At 39.1% G+C, this 25,291-nt stretch overlaps 1 protein-coding gene and 1 long non-coding RNA gene across 6 annotated transcripts in view; one reads left to right on the forward strand and one right to left on the reverse strand.

Annotated features, from left to right (window-relative positions):
• The window catches only part of LOC124171011, a 28,593-nt gene extending 25,942 nt beyond the window's left edge, over window positions 1-2,651 (reverse strand). The window contains exon 1 of the long non-coding RNA XR_006867624.1: window positions 2,213-2,651. This is a non-coding gene — a long non-coding RNA (uncharacterized LOC124171011). The remainder of the gene's footprint in view (window positions 1-2,212) is intronic.
• LOC124171009 (lysine-specific demethylase 5A) overlaps window positions 1-25,291 on the forward strand; it is a 131,377-nt gene that overhangs the window by 78,710 nt on the left and 27,376 nt on the right. For 4 of the 5 annotated variants that reach the window (XM_046550134.1, XM_046550136.1, XM_046550135.1 and 1 more), the window contains exons 30-32: window positions 3,857-3,916; window positions 21,410-21,463; window positions 22,535-22,603. In XM_046550134.1, the coding sequence (XP_046406090.1) occupies window positions 3,857-3,916; window positions 21,410-21,463; window positions 22,535-22,603 (183 nt within the window). The remainder of the gene's footprint in view (window positions 1-3,856; window positions 3,917-21,409; window positions 21,464-22,534; window positions 22,604-25,291) is intronic. The other variant, XM_046550138.1, reaches the window with a different exon arrangement.

A 25,291-nucleotide genomic window follows, 5' to 3' on the forward strand; every position in this document is an offset into this window, starting at 1 on the left:
AATTACAAGGGATACTGGAGGTTTACCACATTTGAAATTGAGTGTTAGATTGTGGCAGTTGGTTGCTGAAAGTAATCAATTTAAATAGCCGTGAACTTATTTTTATTTTGTTTGGTGCACATTTGACATGAATAGAAATAAAAACATGTTAATTTCTGAGAACGGTCATATGTGGTAAAATCATCAACCCCTTCGAAGATAACCGTCATTATAATTGATTTCGTTCATTGTGAACGATTTGAAGTATCGAGACTGTCGAGAATGACATCGTGTGAACTGAATCCTCAAAATTAACGAGAACTCCCTGCTCTGTGACGATGCTGTAGTTACTTGCATGATGTCTGTTTTAAAAAATTAAATACAAATTCTATCGAGGAACTGGACCTAGTACCATAAGCGATAAATAAAAATTAAAACTACTGTCTTTTCAGGAAATAAATGACTGAATGAAAATTATAACGCGTAATTGGACCAATTGTCATCAACCACAAGTAAAAATTTAATGAATTCCCTCTCTTGGGAATAAATACCCGAAATAACTACACCACGCTCCATCTTCGCGGAATGTCTGTCTTTTGTTAGCCAATCAGTATGGTAGTTTCCGGGTGATAAAAATTAACAGAATTTCAGCCTTGAAAGGTGTATTTCAGAGAATTACATTCGTCAACGATGCTTGCAAATCACCTGCATAAGGATATGCACCAATAATTTTGCCCATTCCATCAAATTAATAAACTCTGTAAGTTGCGCGAATTACATTGGTAAGCTTGCTATTTCCTTCTCTCCTTGTAACTGGCTTAACTGGTGACTTAAACTCTTGAATCGGTAGTGCGGCGTCATGGCAATGAAATTTTAACCCAAAAATGCCGTTTTTTAACATTGTGAAACTTATTCAAAATATACATGTTATGGGTCGAAGTAATAAAAATTTCCTCGTCTTGGGCTGTGGCATTCATATTAATTGTAATTAGAGAAAAAATCCAGCCATCACATTTCTTAAGTTATTAACATATGTCCAAGACGGAAGATTAACGTTATAAAATCTGGATGCTACAGATTACTTCTATTCCTTGTTCTTGGTGTCGACAGCATAATAGAGCTGTGTCGTTCATGAACGAATGGTTCAAATGAATGATTCAAGGGCATGACCCGAATGAATTGAATCTACGTTTTCCACTCGAATCGTTCAAAATGGACGATGGAAGATTCAAATCCGCCGAATCCAAATAGTTTGAAAATGAACGATTTGAATTCGGCTTGACTGCGTTGATGCCACCCATGAGAGACGGTGAATCATCATTAGACTCTGACGAATGGCAATAAAAATGAACTCTTCACCATAAATACTATTGACTTGACTCGTAGGAATGTGCGGTATGTATTTTAGTGTAACGGAACTAAATATGCAATGATGATGTAGAACGTGATAATAGCTTTTTCACGGAGTAATCAGAGCTATAGATATTCTTCTGATGATACCTATCGGTGAAATGAAAATTCTTGAGGCACGGTAGTTTTTAGATAAAATTAAAATGATTTCTTCACTCTTACAATTAAATGTTTTTATTGAGTATGAAAGACTTTGAGAAATAGCTTCATGCAATGGAGCAGTTAAAATGTCTGTAATCTGACTTATTAAACATTGTATGTAAGGTACTGACATTAAAAGCAATTGCATTTCACAATTAATTTATCGTTGACTACTAATTTTGTATTGCATAACATGCAAACAAATCGACGAGGTTTTAAAATCTGATAATTCACAGAGAGAAAAAATTAGAGATGCCTTCAAAATGAAAAATAATAAGCACCGTGAATTGCTGTATCCGTCATAATATTTGAAATGCAGTAGGTTGACAGATTATCATGGATTCAAGCATGATTAATACATTACACATACATATAATGTAATCTCCATGCATTCAAGATTCACTTAGATACGAGATTCCCGCGGTTCATTATGAACGATTTAAAGAACCGATTCATTGCCGCGAATCGAATCCACCAAATGAACCGTAATTCCCACCCCTACAGCAAAATGAAGATCGCGAGGCGATCAGCCTATTCTTCGAAGATCGGGATGAATGAAAAGAATATGAACACATCAAAATAATTATTCAACGCCTACTTACGTGTTACACTACGCAGTAAAATTATATTATATAAAAAGTAAACTTAGTTAAGTCATGACGGAATTCGGAAGCGCTCTCACCTCACGAGATGCTCCAGCGGTGACGTCATCATTTAGATACAACGGATTCTATCTCGAATTCAAATACTGAACAACGATCGGCGACTTCAAAGCGTACACGGATGGAATCTTTTACTCTCACACCCTAATCAACGGTGGAAAAACATCACTCGCTAAGACAGCAAGGGGAGAATTAAGATGCCCAGCGTTAACTCCAGTAATCATGACGAAATTTAATCGTCTCTGATAGAGTAAACATTTAAATGATACAGACACTTTCTCAGTCCTCTAACATTTAATCCTACTTATCACTCTCACTTGGGATGAATGGTTGCATTCGAAGCGAAAACGAATAGCTATCGTACGCGATGCGCCTCCCCGAAACCCGATGCGCGATTATGTCGATATGAGCAAGCGCGCGGGTGATGCTGGGCCGGAACGCTGTCACGCTGTGGTCGAGAGCAGAAGCTAAGAAAATTGAACAGCGATAAAAATTAGTGGGAAACGCAAGCACTTATGAAACCCTCGATACACACCCGCTCGGGAATATGACTATTTTGACACTTTCAGAGAAATTTCGTTCACACAGTACGATGTATAAATAACACTAAATGTCTGTGTGATGTAATTTACTTGGTCATGTTAACTCTCTGGTTACCGAGCGTGGTTCTTTAGGGACTCCACACTGGTTAAAGAAAATAGATTTCATATTTTTTCACATGCAAATAAATTCAGAGGAAAGGAAATAAAGGGATAGGAGCATTTAATAGAAAAAGGACAAGGACAACGGTCCTGTGGTGGAAGGAAAAAGTTGGTAGCGCAACAGGTAGAGCACCCGGCTGGCAACCGGGGAGGTTCTGGGTTCGAGTCCCAGTCAGGCCGCATTTTTACCCTCTGATTTATATAATTCAGAAGAAATTTATCACCTTCATCCCCTGTATATAATTTTGAAGAAATTTATATGATTCAAACGTGAGTGATGTATAATGTGTGTGTGAGTGTATGTATGTGCTCGGCTTCTCAATTCTCCCCTTGCTGCCTCATCGAGTGATATTTTTCCACCGTTGATTAGGGTGTGAGAGTAAAAGATTCCTCCCGTGTATGCTTTGAAGTCGCCGATCGTTGTTCAGTTTTTGAATTCGAGATAGAATCCGTTGTATCTAAATGATGACTTCGCCGCTGGAGCATCTCGTGAGGTTTGAAATTAAATAAACAATTTTTTTTTTAAATATTTGCATTTATTGCTCGTTTTTATTTCAGCATATGCTTTTCAACTTCGGTTTCGAACGTGATAGGCCGATGACGTTCGCAGCGTGATAAAGAGTGCGAACACGGTTTCAAATCGCTGCTATCACCCTCCGTCGTGGGAATCACGTTGCCCCTAGCAACGACATCGCTCTCACCCTTCTCACAGTTACACAATCAGGGTGGGGAAGTGTCCATTTAGGCGATATATTAAATCCAAACGGAGATGAACAAGTGGAGCTGCAGACAATGCAAACTAACTCACATATATAAATTATTATAAGTATAAATTTATCATAATTTAGGACAAACATGATTTTTACTTGACTATCTAATTTTGTTTTTCATTAGTCTCCAATGAAGTGCATTGATGCGCACCAAATGTTTTTATCGTAATTATGTATTTTTTTTTTGTTTCAGGGACCTCAGCGGAATTTAAGAAAAATACCGAAAAGGAGGCAAGGGCGACAGCAAAGGAAGGTCTGTATTCATTTCCTTTTCTTGATAACAATCTCAAATATTCTTTTGAAGTAATTTTAAACCATAAGTTTATTCAGAAATATTGCCTTCTCGACTTAATAAACTAAATTGCTATGTCAATTATTCATGGATTAATAATTTTATGGCTCACTCACTCATCATCATCATCACTGGTCAACAATCCTAAGATTGGTTTGACGCAGTTCTCCGCACAATTATTCGATCAGCTAATATTTTCACTTATACATATTTCTTCTCTTTCACGCCTTTCTTTGCCTGCTCCATATATTTTGTTCGAGGTCTTTCTTTTCCGTGCTTGCTATCCATTTTCCCCTTGACGATTGTCATCAGGCCATCATGTCTCAAGATGTGGCCAAGAAAGTTCTTGCGTCGTCTTGTCAAGGTTTTCATGAGGCTTCTCTTCTGTCCTAGTCTTCTTAGGACTTCCTCATTACGTACTCGGTCGATCCATTTGATCCTCATCATTCTTCTGTAGCATGACTTTTCAAAGGCCTCTATCCTTGCTTTCTCCGCTGCTGTCATTGTCCATGCCTCACTTCCGTATAGGAGCATACTCCAAATGTAGGTTCTTATAAATTGTTTCTTTACTTCCATATTTAAGTTTCCCGCTGTAAGCAGGTCTCTCTTTTGGTAGAATGCTCTCTTGGCTTGGGCTATTCAGCTGATAATTTCCTTTTTGCTTCTCCCGTTGCTAGTGGTCCTGCTTCCCAAATAACAGAATTCCTCCACCTCTAGCAGTGTTTGCTTCCCTATTTTAATGTCAGTCTTGACTTTATTGTTGAACATGACGGGTGACGAAACACAGCTTTGCCACACTCCTTACCTAATTCTTTCTTCTTCACTGCTAGGCCCCGATGTTATTACCGTACTTGATTTTTGTATAAACTGTGGATGATTCTTCTGTCGTTGTAAAGAACTCCAATTTCTTTTATGATTCGAAGCATTGAATTCCAATCCGTATTGTCAAATGCCTTCTCTAAGTCCACGAACGCAACGAACGTTGGCTTGTTCTTTTCCATTCTCTTCTCGATGAGCATCCTAAGGGCCATTATTGCTTCCCTTGTGCCTTCGCTTTTTCTGAATCCAAATTGGCCCTCATCTAAATATTCTTCTGATCTTCGTTCTATTATACTGGACATTTTCCTTGTCAGTATCTTCGACGCATATGTGGTCAGACTTATGGTTCTAAAATCTTCGCAGTTCTCCGCTCTTTTCCTCTTAGGCATTGGGATTATTATGTTCCTCTCGAAGTCGTTTGGAATCTCACCTGTCGAATACATTTCGCTAATGATTTTGTACAGCTGGTTCAACGCCTTTTCCCCTGCATTTTGAATTAGCTCTTCAGGAACATCATCAATTCCAGATGCTTCATTTATCTGAAGGTCAATTACAACCGCTTCAAATTCTGATCTTAAAATTTGGGCTCCCATGTCATGTCCATCCACTTCCCTCTCGTTTTCGGTAGCATTCGTTCTTGGGCTGCTTCCTTCCTACATGTCTTCTAGATATTCCTTCCATGTCATCCTATTCTCTTTGTTTTCAATCATTAGTTCTCCGTTTTTGTACCTTAGGGCATTACATGAAAGTGATTCCTCACAATTCTATTGGCGGCCTCTTTTTTTCCATGCGCAAGATTCCTTTCAGGGGCGGTCTGTGGTGATTAGGGACCCTCGGCTGGGGCTCATGATGGGGACCCCCTGACTGTGGGATTCGTCCCCCCCCCTCAGAAAATTTTTGGAAATTACATGCCCAGAAATGAATTTTGACGCTAATCTGCCTATTATAAAGTTGATAAAATTTAAAAAATTAAATTTCGCTTGAAAAAAACTGCGAAAAGTGAGAACTTAACGGCTTATAAAAGTTTATTGTGTTATGGTTATATTATCTGTTTACTGAACTCGTTCATACGTGCCCAGCAGTGTCTTTCTTTGTTAAAGAACTAGCCAAAAGCAGCCGTTTTTGATTCTTGAAAATCTCAAATTTCCAATATACCCGAACCCATCTTCGGCTGGGGGAATTCCCCAGACCCCGGGTTTGCATCCACCCTTTGGGCCATCCCTAGATCCGCCTCTGGTATCAGACGTATCACGGCAGGTTTTGCAATAGTAGATCGTTTATTTTCTGTGTTTGCATTTGGTGCAATGTATTGAAAATAGAAACTAAACGCTTGAAAAATCAGAATATATGTACAAAACCAAAAACGTGATTATAGAGAGAAGAAAGAACCGCACGGCAAAGTGACTCGAAGCGCGTCTCGAGGCGGTATTTTTTTAATATTAAAATGAAAATACGAATATTCCAACGTACCTGAACAATGTTCAGGTACGTTGGAATATTCGTATTTTCATTTTCAGTGAACATGTATCTAAAGTCTCACTGTGTAGTGAATCGGTACAGGAACCACTGTTCTTGTTCAGGGTAGCACTCAAGTTATTTGAGATGGCATTAGCATAAGATTTTTTCTTCTGCTCATTTCTTTTCTGCGCACCGCAATTGTAAACGCGTTTCATATTAAGACTTTAAAGAGGATGAAACTCACTAACCAAACCAGCATTCACTGAACTACTAAGGATTTTGCAATCTCTGTGAGGAAGGTCGTGGTTTGGGGGAAAGGAAGAGGGAAAGGAAAGGGGCAAGTGGGTGTGGGGTGGGTTCCTCTTGCTACTTGGATTTGGCGTGCACGAAACAATGACGGCAGATAATACACTAATTACGAATTCAACAAAACATTTAATGCATAAAAAACAAGGCAGGATACACGTAAAACATAAAATATCTCAATATTCTTTTCTACCTTGAATATCAAACTGGCCAGAGGTAATAACCAAAATGATTGATTCAGCAAGATGTGGCGCAATAATAACAAATAAAAAAACAATCAACTTCCTTTTCAATCAGTCTTTGGCAAAAAATGAATTTACAAAAAACAAAAACGTGAGCTTCGGACACAATTATTGATCAAAAATGACACACTCTGTCCTTAATACTAAGCCTTACGCACTCATTCAAAAAGGGGGGAAAGGAAATAGAAATTGCAATGCGATGAGCGGACACAAAATGCGGGGGGGGGGGGGGGGGGGGGGGGGGGGGCGACGGCTCTTCGGTACAAGGACGGGGCTTTCTTCTATTCTTGAAAAAGGGGGAAATTTGTATTTCTTCAAGATCACGACAACGGGGGTTTAAATTAAGATTCCTCTTTATTTTGAGAGGGGGAGCGTAATTCGGGATTGTGACTTTATTTTCTCCCCAAACTACCGATTTTCCCCTCCACTACCTGTTGGTCCACCAATATCATTTACCTCCTTCATTGTAATTTCTGCCCCGCTTTCTATGTCGGCCGGTGCACCACCCCCTCAACCTCAGAATTGATAATCACCGCGCCTCCTGCTGTCCATCATCCCCCCACGTATCTCTCCCCGTACCCACACATAGCTTGTCGCTCGACGCCGTCTTCAATCAGCGCTTCAAAGTTTCGGTCATCGCCTCCCTCCCTCCCACCGACTCCGCCCTCAAACTCCACACCCTCGAATTGCGTGCATTTGGCATTTGCAAGCCAATAGCTTTCCGGGATTGAACGTCTCATCCTATCCCCCTCCCCCGTACATCTCTCCCCCCTTTTCCCTTGTCCAACACACTCCTTTCCTCCCTATTCTGACTCAGGCAGATGAAGGAGTCCCTACCTCGAAACCTCCCAGTTTTATTTTTCCGTGTTTCTTTTTGTGATTCTATGTTTAGTGATATTTGTGTGATGTAATTATGGTATGGTATATGACACCCAAATTACTATGGCCACCATAGATGTCACTTCTCTCTACACATCCATTCCTCATTCAAAAAGTCTTTCCTCCCTCCGCCACTTCCTTTCCCAACGCCCAGCTCCTCATACCCCTAGCACCGACTTCCTCTTAGGCCTAGCTAATATCGTCCTAACGCACAATTCGTTCTCATTTAACAATAATCATTATTTACAAATCAAAGGTTGCTCAATGGGTATTAGATTCAGTTCCTCCTACGCAAACCTCTACCTAGGCCATTTTGAACAAATTTTCCTTTCCGAATATCCATTGAAACCCCTCCTTTGTCTCAGATTTATTGATGACATATTCCTTCTATGGCCGCATGTGATGATTCCCTCAATAATTTTATTGAGAAACTCCCTCGTGATAAGAAACAGATTCCATTTTTTTCCATCGTCCACTCTTCCCAAAATCTATAGTTCCGTAGCGAAACCCGATATCCCCACTGGTGTTTCTGGGTAGTCGATGCTCTAATTCATTTATTGAGAAAAAATATCAGATTACAATGTTTGGGTATTGTTACACATATCACTTGTCTGAGTTTTTGACTATTGTAAGGGGTATCTATTACCGTGGGACTCAGTGCCACGCAAGGAGCTTAGAAGAACATATTCTTCTAAGCTCCTTGGTGCCACGCACGGGAAGTAGGGGAGGATATTGGGATATTGGAGGGGGGAAGTTACGCTCCCACAGCGCAAATATTCTCTATTTTTCCTCACAAAGACCGCGAAATCCTAAGTAGTTCAGTGAATGCTGGTTTGGTTAATGAGAGAGTGTCATTCTCTTTGAAGTATAAATATGAAACGTGTTTTAAAAACCGGTGCGCATTTATTGAAGTCCTTTGTCGTGCGGGAGAAATAAAGAATTCCAGCTCCTATCCGTCCGTCTAAATATCGATCTTATTTTATCAGTTTTGTTGGACTTGGACTTTTGTTGTAGTGGGGTTCTAATAATATGATCTTCGTGTCGCTCTTAAATATATCCATTCTCAATTGCCAAACAGTCTAAGTTTTGCGAGCAGGCTCCGAGTTTCTAGCGGCTCACAGCTCAATTCGTTTAACATCTGTGTAACGCTTTCTGTACGCCCGAAGCAGTTTTTGAGGAATCGCGAATCTTGATAGGTTCGAGGGAATGAGGCCTTCAAGAGGAAGGACCTCACGGAAACCTCTGCTGTCTATCATAAATCTATCTCTGAAATGCAATGATCCAAAAAAGGTAGGAAATTAAACTCCTGAAATATATTCTTCTGGATTTTTAGCGGGCGCGATGCTCGTTTCTTTGACGCATGCATGTTCATTGTTTTGATATTTCAAACCCCAGCTCATCTGCCACTTGAAGGGAGTTTTCGGATAGACTGTTGAATTCATGTTCGGCTCCGGGTCAAATATCAGCGATATTTGATGAACTTCTATAGTGTAGAGTTGACCTTAATTGCTTATTTTGTATTTGTTACCGTAAGTGTGCAGATGGTAGTATTAGTAATATAGTTTGTATATTGTTGGTATTTTTCATGAGTCCCTGAACACATAATCACTGACAAGGAAAGCACAAAAAATAATTGAATTATTGATTGGGTCCATTAATATTTGACTGTTACTGTTAAAACTCTCTTTTTTAACTACAGCTTCTCTAATATAAAGATCAAAATACATATAAATAAAAAGATTTCCTAGAATTTTACCTGTTATTTTCTCATCTATCCGACATTTTTAATAGGTAAGCTGATTTATTTGGATGAAACTAATTGTTAAACATGATCCTTAAAAAAATAGTTTGAGATATGTTAGTAGGCGTATCATTAAGGCTTAAAATTTTCTACAAAATTAGTACCTCATTTTTTGCCCAAGTTTTTATCTACACTTATATACAATAACCAACGAGTATGGATTATACCTATATGTCATGCAAAAATTAATTAGACATAGTTATTTCATAACAACCAGAAGTCTTTATCTGGCCCTAAAATGTGCTTCATAATATTTTACATTTTTACTTTTGCTTTTGGAATGGGTTATTCGAAAAGGTTACGTTAGGTGTTTATTAAATTTCTGGGCACTTTCAAGGAACAAATTCACTAAATAGATAACAGATTCATGGTACATAGTTAAATTTTATAAGCTGTTATGTTCTCACTTACATAATTCTTACAGAATTTTGAATTTTTAAACTTTATCATGGTTTTAAGAACCAAAATAGCGTCAAAATCCATTTCCGGGCATGCATAGGGACGGATCCAGGATTCTTTCTGGCGGGGGGGGGGGGCAAAGGATCTGGCAGGTCTTCTCATATCTGAGATTAAGAAAAAAATACAACAATTAATGTAGAAAATATTCTCTTTATTTTGATAAGTATGAAAATTTTGAATCTTAAATTAAATGATCGAGGCTCCGTAATATACAAAATAAAACGAATATAATAATATTGATTGAATGAACCGTATTTAAAATCTTGTCTCTTTTTTTTGAGAGTCTCTCCTCGAGCCCTCCCCCTAAATCTGCCAATGGGCATGTACATTGCACATTTCTAAAACTTTCTGGTGGAATGAGGGGGCGAATCCTCCGTTGAAGGGAGCTCCAGCATGTCATTTCAGCAAGGGAGTCATGAGCTCCAGCCGAGGGCCCCCAATCACTCCAGACCGCCCCTGAGTAAAGGATACTAAATTTCCTTAAGAAATAGAAGTGATACAACAAACTTTGTCCTAAAGCTTTTGAAAGCGACTATAGGAGTATATATGACGAAAATATAAGTGAATTTATGGATATTTTCACGTAAAAGAACAAATCAATGAGTTACTCTTTGATTTTGATGACAGCTGGTATCATTTTTAATAGTACGAAACTGACTTGAAGAATTACCAGGAGCATAGGTGGACCAAAGCGAGGCATGTGATTAAAAAAAGCTGTGCAAACGAAATTTGAATACCAATCCTGAAAGAAACGGAGAGAGCCCCGAATTTCCTCCCTTCAAAGGTCTAGAAACAGCCAGTAGGGGAAAGATATTTATTGTGATGATTTGTTCTTTTATTTTATAATTTACATACGGAAGCTAAAAACTGTAATAAGGAAAGGATTTTACGATGGTTTGTTCACAATTTAAAGCATCATCAAAGGATAATTGCCGTGATTAATGTTTCAATCAAAATAATAAGCATTCAATCTTGCAAAACTTTCATGTCAATGAAATGATTCGTTTTGAGACAAAAAAATCCATAGACTCTGTTAATAATGTCAGTACATTTCTGGAATCAGCCAGAGCAAAATTAACATTGTGTTTTGCCATGACGATAAACTTTTGGCCACTATTTCCACGAACGCAGTGTGTTTAAGGCTTCTTCAAGCATTGCTCACGCGACATTCGTGAGGTTCACACGTCGCGCGGCGTCAGCTAAGAAATACGTTTCGCGTCGCGGGCATGGCCGAGGCTCCGATCGGACTCGAATCGAATTTGAGCTCTGAAAATTGACCTGCGTGTTTTTCATTCATATCTTTTTAGTTTTACATATCGAAAACCAATTTTTAATTTTGAGTGTTCCCTCCGGGGTATCAAATACCCAGAAACACCTGCGGGTATATCGCTGCGGGTTTCGCTAGGGAACTGGAGACTTTGAGAAGAATGGACGAGGGAAAAATGGCATGCCTCTGTATCCGTTGTAGTATTCCCCAGTATATACTGATTACGGACTAAAATATGTGTAGTGATATACACACGGTAACGCTTGCGGTTGCCAACGTTGTCTCACTTCACGAGGTAGATTCACGCCAGCATGCTGGTCGCTTCATGATATACGCGAGCGTTATTGCAATCTTGAAACGATCATAGATATTCCATAAATAAATCTAGTATATCAATGATATAAGGCAACGATTGAAGAAAATGTTGAGCAGGTAATGGAAGGAGATGAGGGAAAGGTTTTTTTTCTGTTGTTCTATTTAACCCATTAACGATATTCGTACATTAAACTTCGCAGATGATGGAAAGTAACAAACAGACATATAATATAAACCAATGATAATCGTTACATACTGGATTGCACGGCCAACTTTGCCACAAACAACTGTTTAACTTAGATAAATATATGGTAAATCGACACTTCTGGGTACTTTATTAATTTGAGCCTATTCTATTTTAATAATTAGAGCAGTATGCACTGTCTTTAATGCCTGAATATTGTAACATTTTTTACTTATTCTCATGATGAATCCTAGAATCGATTTAAGGCTTCTCAGACAGTTCGGTCTACTTTTAGTTTTCCCTCGTCATTCTGGGTATCCGTTGAAGGTATATGTTGTTTTTTTCTATGGTAATTAACAATAAGCAGGTGAGGATTTCTAGAACAATGACGGGGTCCATTAAAATTTACTAATGAAAGGAGATAGAAACAAAGTATATAGGAATTAATAATTTTTCAAGAGGAATAGGATATCGTTGGAAGATCGTCTGTCTACAGTTTGAAATTTACAAGGGATAGGGAAGGGCAATGTCATACCTACGGTGAACAACGGAGGTGAACACGCCACTGACACGTTTTACATTACTGTCAGACATTTATCGATAGCGTAATACCGCTGTTTACAAACCAATCACAATGGAACACTGATAATTACAACTCTTGGCAGAACCTTGTAAAACTTTGTGCATTACAGTCACTGGCACAGTGATTAACAGTAGTAGAATAACAGTATACAACGTGAAAATTGTATCACGTTGAATCACGTTGAAAATAACAGTATTAGTATCACTTTTATGGCACAAAAGATGCTCTAAGAAATCACCAAACAGCGAGCAAAAGTTGTATTCATCTTACAATGCAAGCACATGCAGTCCTAAATGACGAATTTTCTGTTACCTATGAAGAAATGGATGAAGTTATAGTACATAAAAGCATGTTGAACATTAGAAAATATTAGAGATGTGCGAATAGTATCTGCGAATACTCGAATACCTCGAATATTAGAAATTATTCGATATTCGAGGTTTCGAATAGTTATGCGAAAAGTACCGCCTCGAATACCTCGAATACTTTGAATTTCGCGTCATACACTGTCGCACGCACGTCGTTGGTAGTTGACTCGGAAAAATGTAGAGAACTGTAGTCATTTAGTGCTCGCAGCGCCGTTTTACGCAAGTTGACGAATTACATCCAATTCGTGGATTTTAGCGGTGAAAAGAGTTCGACGAGGGGAACCGAAAATGGTCGGGTGAAAAAATCCGAACCTCAGCGCCGTGGGATAGCAACCTTAGGGCATTTCCCACGATCCGCTATCCCCCTCCATTCAGCACTTGCCTCACCCACTCTGAGGCTTTCCTCTTCTCCGAAATCAAACAAAAGGTCCCAGCTCTCGCACGGATCGCATTACGAAGACCCCTGCTTCGAAAAAAATATCGAGTTACGAGAACAATAAAAACGTGTTTCACGCCCTCCCCCCTTTTTTCACCCACTGACCTTTTTCTGGCTACCTGCTTCGAAGTTCCCCATTTCTGGAGGTCAACAGCTGTGTGAGTACCGTGGGATACTTACATTAGCGCATTTCCCAAGATCCGGTATCGCTCTCCATTCAACACTAGCCCCCCTTCTGAGGCTTTCCTCTTCTTCGAAATAAAAAAAAGGTCACAGCTCGCGCAGGGATCATATTACGAAGACCTTAGCTTCGAAAAAATACCAAGTTACACGAGAACAATAGAAACGTGTTTCGGGCCCTCCCTTTTCTCCCCCACTGACATTTTTTTCCTACCAGCTTCGAAGTTCCCCATTTCTGTAGAGGTCAACCGCTGCATGAGTCATCTATTAGCACAAAAGGTGTCTAAGAATGACTTTCGTCAATTGATGTTACACCTTTATTGAATTGAAATATTAGTTATGTTCGCGTAATTTCGAAAAGAATAAGACCAAACACGACGTATTTCTGAGTTTATTTAAGCATTTTACGCAAAGAAATAAATGTTAAAATACGACTGAGACTTAGCATTCTGGCGAAACTCGATATGAGCAGCAGAGCTTCTCGGAAGTTGATGCGGTATTTTTTTCCGAAAATATATATCAAGTTACAATTTATGAGTGGTGCTATAAATGTTTATTGTTACAGTCCCAGACAAAGGGATATTTTCTCAGAATATTTGGTTTCTCCCTGATAGCAATTCCAATTCATCTTCTTATCTCGTGAGAACTCCCAAAGATGGACTGAAAATAATTGAAGAAAATCCGGTGGAAAAGAGCTTGTATTTTGCAAAATGCCACAGATTGTCAGCTAGCACTTGGCAGCAAGAGTGGGGGTAAAGCGATATTAGTTGAATAAATAATATGCCCAATTGTTTCCATAAAATTAAAATATTCATTAATCAGCTAAATTCCTGTTCGAATCATTTAAAGGAAATCAAAATTACTCTCCAAAATCTTGTGTTGCCTGCTGCATAGGCAACCGAGTCAAACATACGAGATTTCATCATTTAGTATTCGAGGTATTCGAAATTCGAGGTATTCGAATATTCGAGCAATGATTTAATATTCGAATTTGATATTCGAATTCGAGAAATCTGCTATTCGACCCATCTCTAGAAAATATCAAAAATTTTCTGATGAAATAAATTAATGACGTGCCGTCGATAACATCAACTTACAATTAGCGTATCCACCTCCAACGGCCGTGGCTCAGAATGCTACAACGTTGTTATTTAGGAATTATAAAATTTACCTGCGTGTTTAGTCATTATGCGAACTCCTCAACTGTTTTCCGCGATGAAGTATCATTTTGCAATGTGATTGACGCCGTTTAATATAGCACCCCGCATTTCACTAGTGAATTACTAAAAGCATACCTTGCAGGATGAAATATTCGTAGAACCTTTGGAATGCAGTGACGAAGGAACGTCGAAAGGTGCCCCTCTCACGAAAGCGTATGTTTTGTGAATGTGCAGAATGTAGTAGGTGCAATATGTGGAGGGTGTGTGGAAATGGGATGGAGGAGAAAATATGCATTTGGTAGTCATTTTGTCCATTTCAGAGTAGACCCATTGTTCGATCGTCTTCCTCCTCCCTCACGGCTCCGGTAGCTCTCACGGTTTCCCAGGTTTGGGGTTTTCGGCCGGATCCTTTCTCCCGTGGTCCAGTGGCGGCTGGTGGTAATTTATCCAGGGTGTGCATTAAAGAAGATACAGGATACTTATATTATGTTAATTCTAATGAATGAGCATCATATTTCGTCGTAATAGAATACACAGAAGGCATGCAAGGCATACCACTGGTACATTCTACTCTTAAAACTGCATGAACAGAAATAATATAAGCATGCTAATGAAAACAATTATTATAACCACACCTTTGCAAGTGACGGTATGTGAAATTCATTCACATTTCCTTCTTCTGAGCGACCTTGTCTATCACCTTGTCATTGAAACCTTCGATACCATCCTGGAATTTTTTTTTTGACAACATCGCCCAAGCACTGAGCCTGTCCTCGTCCATCTGGCTACATAAGAGTGTTTTAACACGTTTAAGGGTTGAAATACTCCTCTCTGCTTCACTAGTTGTCATCGGAATTGTCGCAAGAATTTTCAGTAGTTTGGTCGTTTCACTGAATGTGTTTTGACAACGACACTGGAGACTTTCCGGAAGTCCTCGCGCATATAAATTATTTCGAGCTCAGTCCGCAGACGAACTTGTTCTGTGAATGGGTATGAATCGCGCAAAATATGCAAATACTTTCCTGGGAATGCCTGGTTGAATTTCGGTAAATTTTCGGAAGATAAGAAGACCGAAGCCATAAGATGGGCAAAAGAGAATCGCTCCTTTACCTCTTTTGCCATTAGGTTTCTTGAGACGAAAGATTCCTCACGTCTTCTCCTCTTATATCTTATCTCTGAGTTATTGCAAATAGTGTCAATACTCTCCCTGATATTCATTACTGCAGATTCGAAATCCTTAATGGCTGCATTTGCTGACACTGAGTCTATCAATTTTCCCTGTAGCTGATCGTAGAGTATACTCACGGGTGGCATTACTCTATGGAAGACTTTAAGCAAAAATATAAAAACTGGCTGTTCAATCTTAAGGCGTAATCCTCTTCTGTGGCTAGGACAGGAATTTCGTTCGGGGGTGGGGGGGTCCAAAACCAGGGAGGAATTAAAAAAAAAACTGGGTACTAAGTAATGGGTTTTAAACTAATTTTAACACTTTTCATAATCGAAAAAACTTCATGTGTTAAAAAATATTTTGTAAATTCATGATTTTTTAATATTTTGTTTTATTCTATGGAGGAAAATAATCGTGTTTTTTATATTTCGGGGAGGATCCGGACCCCCCCCCCTTGGCTACGCCACTGATCCTCTTGCTTGAGCAATAGCACTACTTTCTCTACTGCTATTTTCAGTATTCTCCAAACATTCCTACAATGAATCTTTGTGCGCATAAACGGTTTAAATAGGGTAGTTTCCTTCATGAAAGAAAACGAATGGCATTGATTGCGATTCCTTACCCACAATTAGTGTATTCATAATATACAAATTATTTTGTTTTATAAATCCCAGTTTAGATGAATGTTAACATTCAATTTTAACCTCATTTGAAAAAGGCCAGATGCCCATGCGTTTCCACTCCACGTGACGTCACAGGGACCTAGTTTCTATACGAGTAGATAGGAGTTTTACATCGTCTGAGATTAACAATGCATGCATGAGGCACAGAGCTCAGGGAACATCTCGTAATAATCACCTATTAAAACTGGCTAAGGTCAGAAAGTTTTCTTCGTTTGATAAGGTATTAATAATCCTTTTTTAAGCCCAGCGCTACCACCTAGCAGGGTACTCTACTACCTGCTAGCATCCTGCGTCGTATCAGCACTCAAACCTCGCCCCAAGGTCACCTCACTTGCGGATGCGGGAACCAGAACGACGTCACAAGGAGTTTTCCCGGCATTCATACTTAGCCGTCGCGTTTTCGCGCGCTTGAAAATTTTCACTTTTCATTTAATCGCGAAAAATAGATATCGTCATATAAAGATCTAAAAGCGTGAAATACGTACTCCATTTGCCTCGCGGAGCAGCATACAGGTGTGATTACCACCTCCTGGGGGCCGTGTTCGGCGATTAACTCGCCCCCACCCTAGTTTAAATCTGGCTTACTGTCGCTCGAACCCCCTGGAGCACTCTTACATTCCCTCGCCAAATGCCCCTGGCGGCCGCAGGCGAAACAGGGCCTTCGGGGGCGGTTCGGACACACGCGTGCGAAATTTCCCTCCTTCCCGCAAGTAAAACACGCTTTCGCTATCGATGCGAAGACTTCCTTCTCCTCCACTGGCCTCTGCGCCCGCCATTCCACCTCCTTGACGCGCGTGGTGTCCTCAATGGCGTCTTCAAACGTGGCTGGCATCCTCAGTTGCGTTTCCCGACCCACCTCGTCAGGGAGGCCGTTTAAGAAGGCGTCCAATGCCCTCTGGGTCGGCCTCTTCCCGGATGGCAGCCACCCTCTCCTCCGTGCCTTCGACCGAATAGGTCCGTACATTCGGTTCACGAACCCGATCCGCGAATTCGTGTATGGTCTCCCCCGTCTTCATCCATAGGGTGGAAAGAAACTTTCGCTCGACCTGTAACTCTCCTTCAGCAGTCCGGTAATCTCCCGCTATGTCAATGCCTCTCTGCTCTCGGCCTTGGCTCGGCAATGCGTGTCCGCGGCCCCCTTCAGTAGCAGCCTAATCGCATGCTGTTTCTCCTCCTCCGTCCATTTACTCAGCACAGTAGCCCTGGCTAACCGTTCGATAAACCCTTATATATCTTCCGCCGGTCCGCCGCAGAAATTCTCTACCGACGCTAATTGGGCGAAATTCCGCAGTTTTCGCTCCGCTTATTCTTCAGTGGTCGGGGCGGGGGTCCTCCTGCAGGTCCTTTACCTGCGCACTCAACGTGACTAACGCGCGTTAGAGATCCATTTCTTGGCCCTATATACTAACCCTGTCCGTCATCCCCACTTACCTTCACTTCAGGCTTAAGTTCCTCTTTTTTTGTTGGAGGCCAACGTCTCACTTCTAACACCAGTTATTAGCGCAGGGTTAGCGTGGGTATGGCACTCCAAAAGAATTAGTGGAAAAAGTCATTCAGTGAAGGAATTTATTGTGATGTATTACACATCATTGCGAACGCCTGCCTTCTGACTTCCACACTCACCGAGTATATCCTGCCGACTTCCTTCTCCCTATGGCGTCATTTGCCGTCCCATCCACCACATGACCACCAGCTTCCTGCAAGGTGCTGATGTCAGCATGGCTCCCACGCAGGCACTTCTCATAAGTGCCTACGTATAGAGATCAAAATACCATGAGACGTCTTAGTGACCATCCAGTCTCTCGTCCTGCGTTTGGCAACAAACTCAAGTGGTACCGCTTACCACCGCAAAATGACACATCTTAATGACCATCCGGTCTCACATCCCACATTCGGCAACAAACTCAAGTGGTGCCGCTTGCAACCGCAAAATGAGACATCTTAATGACCATCCGGTCTCATGACCCACGTTCAGTGACAAATTCAAGTGGCACTGCTTACAAGGGGCAATAAATAAAATCCCGTTGGCATTTTTAAACATATTTTATTTTCAAACCATCATGATTCTTACAGGCATCATTCTCAAGTACACCGTTTATTATACAGACAATCCAATAAATACCCAAATTCTAGCAGCAGGGGAGGGAGAAGGGTTATACAGGGGGGAAATTCGGGGTGGAGTAGGAGGGTTGGTATCCATGACTAAGCACACGCTAGGAGAGGCAGGTAAGGCAGGTTCCTCGGCCGGGGGAAAGGGTCAGTTTGGAGCGGGGTAAACTGTGAAGGTTAAGTGCAGTGGTAATGAGAGGTGAGTTTCTCAGGAAGACGATGTCATTAAGAACATGTCCCAAACTCAAATTTCCTTTAATCTCCAACTCTTCCAGGACGTCCATCTTCCTCCCCTTCTTGACTTTGAGTAAAATGTCCAGTATGAAGTCACTGTGATATTCCCCTCTTCCCACTGGTGCTTTGCAAAGTGTGATTGTTGTAAATTCCCCGTGCGAAAACACCTTTTGTGCTCTTCTGTTCTGGTCACACCCTACCCGTCTGCCCCACATACACTGCGTCACAATCGTTGCACTTGAGTTTGTATATTCCGTTGCTTTCCAACTTCTTCACTTTATCTTTTTTCTGTTAAGGAGATTTCTTAAGTTTGCGTAGTTGTAAAACGCTGGTCTGTATTCTTTGGAGAAGACACTGGTTAGTTTTTCTGTCAGCCACCCGTAATACAATAGTTTACACCATTTAAATTCACAGTTTTTTTTCCTTATTTTGGTATAACATGTTATTGGCTCTTATAGATTGCTTTTTCTTCAACATGTTTTTATTATACTGTTGGTAGTTGTTAGCAGTGGTAGCAGCCGAAGCTATCTTCACCATATTCATTGTCGCAGTGATTTCAAGTATCAAGTGATTTAGTCACCGCCAGTGACCGGCTACTCCTCTTCAATCACAGGTAGCGATATATCGCTTATAACTTGGCAGCAGCCTATGCTATCTTCACCGAATCAACTGATCCAATAGCAGTGCTTTCAAGTATTTAATCACCGACAGTGACTGCTCCTTCTCAGTAACAGTGATTCAATCACAGTTAGTGATATATCACTCATCTCTACCCTCAAGCAATCGCATAGACCGAATTTGCAGCCGGCACAATGCCATGGGATCGCACACTTGTAGAGCAGTGAATTTGCCAAGGAGATAGCTGTACCGTTTGGAGCTTCATATCGCATCCATAAGTAGACAGGATTTTTATCCTTCTCATTGTAAAGGAATAGTTATCTTATATAAATCATTCATCTTTGGGTGTGCCCTTGCTAACATGCGTACATGCATGTGCCGCCTCTGTCATTGTCTCAGCCAAGGGGAATTCACTCGCACGCACCCTTCAGATTGAGGGCTCCCTGGCGGTACCGTTACTCGAGAGTCAATAACTCCTCTCATCCAGGCCCTTTTTGCTTTCGGCTTGGGAGCTCAGTCTTAGAAAAAGGGAGCGTGGGAGTGCTTTCATCAGTGTTTGTTGAAATCCCCGAGCATGTGGAAGCTACCTTGGACCATGCACTTTGTCTGAAGTCGCACAGCAAATGAAGCCACGTTCGCTTAAAGGTGTCCTCGCATTTGATTTATTCATTTCATTTCAACCTCGGGCACCCGGCCCCGTGCACACTTATTCTGGACCATCAGGCCGGATCCCCCATACCCACATCTTCAGGTTATAGCTCTTACATACATTTCAACAAAAGTATTTTGTTTATAATAATTAATAACATATGTTGGTGGAAGAGTTAGTTTATCATTTAAGCTAAATATCATATAGCTATGGTGTGGAGTAATTATCAAATTCATAGACTTCTACTGTAAGCCCATCATGTGTATTTCTGATGGGGAAGTGAGAATACCACTGAAGAGAAGTATGCTAGCATTGAAATATTTTTTTAAAATCATTAATAAACTGCCATTAAATTTTCTTTGTAGAATAGTAAGTACGATATTTGAATCGAAAAAAAAAAGAAAGTTCGACTGACCTGAGATATAACATTTGAGAAAATATGACTCACAACTTTTAAGCTATTAAATGTGACAATATAAGTTACCTAATGGCATTTAATCAATTTTATTTATATTTAAAGAGTTCAGCAATGTGTTTGCTTTAAAATGTGTTAAAAATGATGTCTCTTTGACAATTTGTTGGAGAGGTAGGAGGAATCATGTGATTCTAGGCACATTTACTTTTCAAAGATGTGAAAAAATTAAAATGTGCACAAATTCTTGTTTTTTTAAAAAAACGACTGTTTATTCTGAGATGGATGTACACACAATCAGGAATTTTCATTTAACTCTTATACCACAAGGGTCAAATGTTTGTTGAATTTGACCCTTGACCCACATTTTTAAGTGTATTTACTTGCTAATCATCTGCGTTGTTGTGAATTGGGCGTGGAATTAGTAACCAGTTAGTCTTAACTGTAAAACACTATATTCAATACTTAATTCACAGACATGCCATGGTTGCGTCTGCCAACTCTGAATACATAATGCCAACTGACGTGGCGTCCTGGAATAGGGCACCACGGTATTGTAACTAATGACGATCAAAAGTATAATGGTCTACAACAACATAAACATAAATATCATCTGCATACATATCACTCATGTTGATGTAAATCAGTGAATATAGGCCATGAAATAGAGAAAAATCTTCAAAAAAGGTCAAAATGACTGCTGCTGGTGCTTTTCATCATGAGAAAAAGAACCACGTGGTTCTCTAAGAGTACTCTTAAGATTTAAATGTAAATACATATTATGAAATAGCTGTTTCATAGGGTGTAAACTCAATTGTGCTTTAGCACCAGCTCGTTACTTAAATTTGTATTATTTTATGCCATGGAAAGCATTCCAGAATTGAGACTGAAAGTTGGCGTCTAGGAAAATGATTTTTTTCTCATTTCATGAAAATAGAGAATGTACCAATTTTTCCAGTACATTATTTTAATGTCATGGCATTCTTATTACAAGAAAATATTATAGAAATGGGTAATTTGAGCATTTTTCCTTTCATGATTGTAATTTCTCATATTTTAGATGTTTACATTAATCTCGAGAAATTTGTGAACACATTCTTTAGTCTTATATTTTTCTATTTCAGATAAAAAAAGAAGTAAGTGATCTGAGTGAGGAGGGGAGTTATACAATTTATGAGGTCTGTATGTTTTTTCTATATTTATTGTGTGCTGTCCATGAATCCCAATATGAAATAACTGTAACTACTACTAATGATTATGTAATAACCAGGGGTGTCATGGTGCTGGAACACGCTGGAATGCCGTTCTGCCTCTGGTTAACAAAAGACATAATTGTCAAACATAATTTTTATTAAATTTTGTTGCCTCAAAATTTCTAATTTATACATTTGTAACCAAAACAAAAAATGTAATAAAATGTATATAGTAACTTATAAAAAACAGTAAATTTCACTTCTAAAATAAGTTAAGGAAAGTGTGTTCCGGCACTGCTAATTTTGCCATGACGTCTGTGATAGTAACTTAAGAATATAAAAAATTTGATTTTCTATGTGTACTTTGAATGCCAGCTCCATTTCAATTTACATGTGTTTCAGAAATCAGTATGTTGCCAAAAATGTTTTTTGCTCACCATCTTACCATTGGGTACCATTTCTAAGGCAGGATCTTGAGGGTGAAGTGAAATAATATCTTACTATTTAGTGTAAATTGAGGAGCCTATTGTATTTTTTGTTGTTTAATTCATTGTCGTGCTACACAAGGGCATACCCAGGATCAGAACTAGGGGAGGGCAAGCCATGGTCATGGGGCGGCCAGGCGAAGTTGTGAAATTTTAGCAGGGAAAAATGAATGAAACCAACATTTTGAGGAAATTATAACAGCGCTTTATTAGTTTATGAGATTATTTCCTTGAAAAAATAGTTTTATTTTAGTTACATCTCTTATACTAATACATATAATTTTTTGTGGGTTAAAAAAAATTTGTTGAATACTTTCGTTTCAATTCAGTACTGATTTTGCTTTAAGACTTTTACGATTTTTGCTTCTGGGGGGGAGTTACCCCTCCTGCTGCAATCTGGGTATGCCTATAGTGCTACACACTCATTTTATGGGAAAGATTATATGCATAGTAATAAGACATAAAGATTTTCAGATTACGGATTATATTATTCTTATTTATTTGAGATGTTTCTGTTAACCTTGACTAATGTTTGAATTTTTTCATAATGTTTTGAATGTTTCTCTTCCAGGTGAAGAAGGAACCAGATTGTGATGTTAAGGAGGAGGTTGTGTTCCAGGGGAGCAAACGTGGACGTAGGGTTAGTATATACAAAGATAACAATGAAGTTATAATAATAGATATAATAATAATCATAAAATAATTGCTGATAAAATTTCCCTGCTCTTTTTATGTATAATAGCCAGGGGCGATCTGGCCAGGTTGGCTAGTCAGAGATCCCCAGAGTCCTCTGGATTGTCAATAATGCACTATACAGTTCATAACCCTAAGAGGGAGTAGTGTAGATAACTGCCATCTAGAGGACTCTGGGGGCCCCCACAGCGTATATAATAATAATAATAATAATAATATTTATTTGCCCAAAGGATACTATATGTCATGATACAATCATAAAACAAGTATATAGGGCACGTCAAAATTAACAAATTCACATAAGAAAATGTTACATTTCAGATTGAAGATATTCTTTTATACTATAAAAACACTTCTCTATTAAGTAAGCTAAGACACTCTTTTTAAAAACATCAATATTTTCTATACTTTTAATATATACAGGTAGGTTATTATACAATTTTGTACACATGAGCTCAGGCCCTCTAGATACCAGAGCTAGGTTCGATTGTTTGACATGAACGTCATTGCATCTCCTGGTTTCATAGGAATGTATCCTATTATTCATAGTAAAACAACCTTTATACCTTTTTACATATATGACACTCTGATATATATATACGCAAGGTACAGTGAGTAATTTAAGGCTTTTAAAAAAAGGGCGACAATGAGCTCGACACTTTAGTTTGCACATACTTCTCACAAATTTCTTTTGTATAACAAACACATCATGAAGTTGGGGCGAAGATCCCCATATTATAATTCCATATGAAATTCTTGAGTAGAATAATCCATAGTAAAGGGTTTTCAGAACATACTGGCTTACACTATGCTTTAATACAGATATAAGATAAAACACTGTATTCAGTTTTTTACATAGGTGCTCTATATGTGCATCCCACTTCATATTTCTATCCACATAAATTCCTAGAAACTTTACACATTCCATATCATTAAGATAATTATTTTTACATTGCAGTAGATCATTGTCCTTTGGGCTGTGCCCAGCAGAAAACAATATCACTTGGGTTTTATCATCATTTAGCCTTAGTTCATTGACATCACACCAGGTTTGCATGCATTTTATTATATATTGACTGGAATCAATTAACGCGGTCAGATTTTTTCTTTTTGATAAGATGGTTACATCATCTGCATATAATACACACTTATTATCTTGGGTTACAATTTTATTAGGTAGGTCATTGATGAATATTAGAAAGAGAAGAGGACCCAATACTGACCCCTGTGGTACACCCTTTTTGACTTCTAACGTGGAGGAGAAATAGACTGTCCCATCTTTCCTGTATGCTACTTTCTGTTTTCTTCCATGAAGATATGTCTTAAGCCAATTTAGAGGAATGCCCCTAATACCTATTGATTCACATTTTTTTAGCAATTTGTCATGATCCACAGCATCAAAGGCTCGGCTCATGTCAAAAAATATCCCCATTACCTTATTTTTACTATTTATTTCCTGTGTAATATTATCAATTGCATTAAATAGAGCCAATTCTGTCGATTTTCCCTGCTGAAAGCCATATTGATGGAGTGATATTATGTTTTGCTTATCAAGATAGTCAATGAGCCTTTTACAGAATACATACTCAAATAATTTACCAAATTGTGGCACTATAGATACTGGCCTGTAGTTTTGCAGATTATTTCTATTGTCTTTGTTCTTATACACTGGGACCACCTTGGATACCTTCAAGGAATCAGGATATACACCTTCTGACAAGGACTGGTTGACTAACGAGAGTAAGGGTCTTCGTATGAGGGACTCACAGTCTTTAATTACTTTTCCCGTTATTCCCTCAATGTCAGCAGACTTTTTCTTTCCTATCTTGGCTATATAGAGAGACAACTCTCTTTCTGAGCAAGGCTTAAGATACAATGAGCTACTTATTTTATGGTTTTCGAGAGTAGCTACACTTTGGGTGGTAATCACCCTCTTAGGAAGATGCAAGAATGAGTGGTTTAGGGCATTGGAGATTTCAATGGGGTTTGTAGTAATTTCCCCTTGTTCATTTGTAACTTGATCTGGCAGAACTGTTGGGTTGGCATTGACATTACTTTTTATGATGTCCCAGGCTACTTTAGAATAATTAGAGGCATTCCTAAACCTTTGGTCATTATACTCCCTTTTTGCTTTTCTTATAAATATCTTATATTCTTTCCTAAGTTGAGAGTACTTCTGTCGCAACCCATCATCATTTGAGTACCGTATTTGCAAAAATGTTTGTTTTAGAACTCTGGATAAGTTTTGAACTTCTTTTGTAACCCATTTTTTTGTGCTGACACTCCTGTGTTCCACGGACTGCAGCGGAAAAGCTAAGTTGAAGTAATACTTAAATCTACAAAGATATTCATCAAAGTTAACATTCAGAGGTCTTCCACCATATATGTCTTTCCAATCTTCTTGATTCAACAATACACAAAAATAATTCATATTATGCTCATTAAAGAACCTACATTGATTTAGGGTTTTTGATTGAGGATGCTCCTCATGTATATGAAAGATGGATACAATAGCTGAATGATCAGATATTGCTGGGTCAAATACTGAAGTATTAACATTAGATTCATTGTAATCAGTGAAAACGTTATCCAGTAGTGTCCCTGTGCCATTAGTAATCCTTGTTGGAGTATTTAC

Source organism: Ischnura elegans, chromosome X (assembly GCF_921293095.1).
Source record: "Ischnura elegans chromosome X, ioIscEleg1.1, whole genome shotgun sequence".
Taxonomy (NCBI): domain Eukaryota; kingdom Metazoa; phylum Arthropoda; class Insecta; order Odonata; family Coenagrionidae; genus Ischnura; species Ischnura elegans.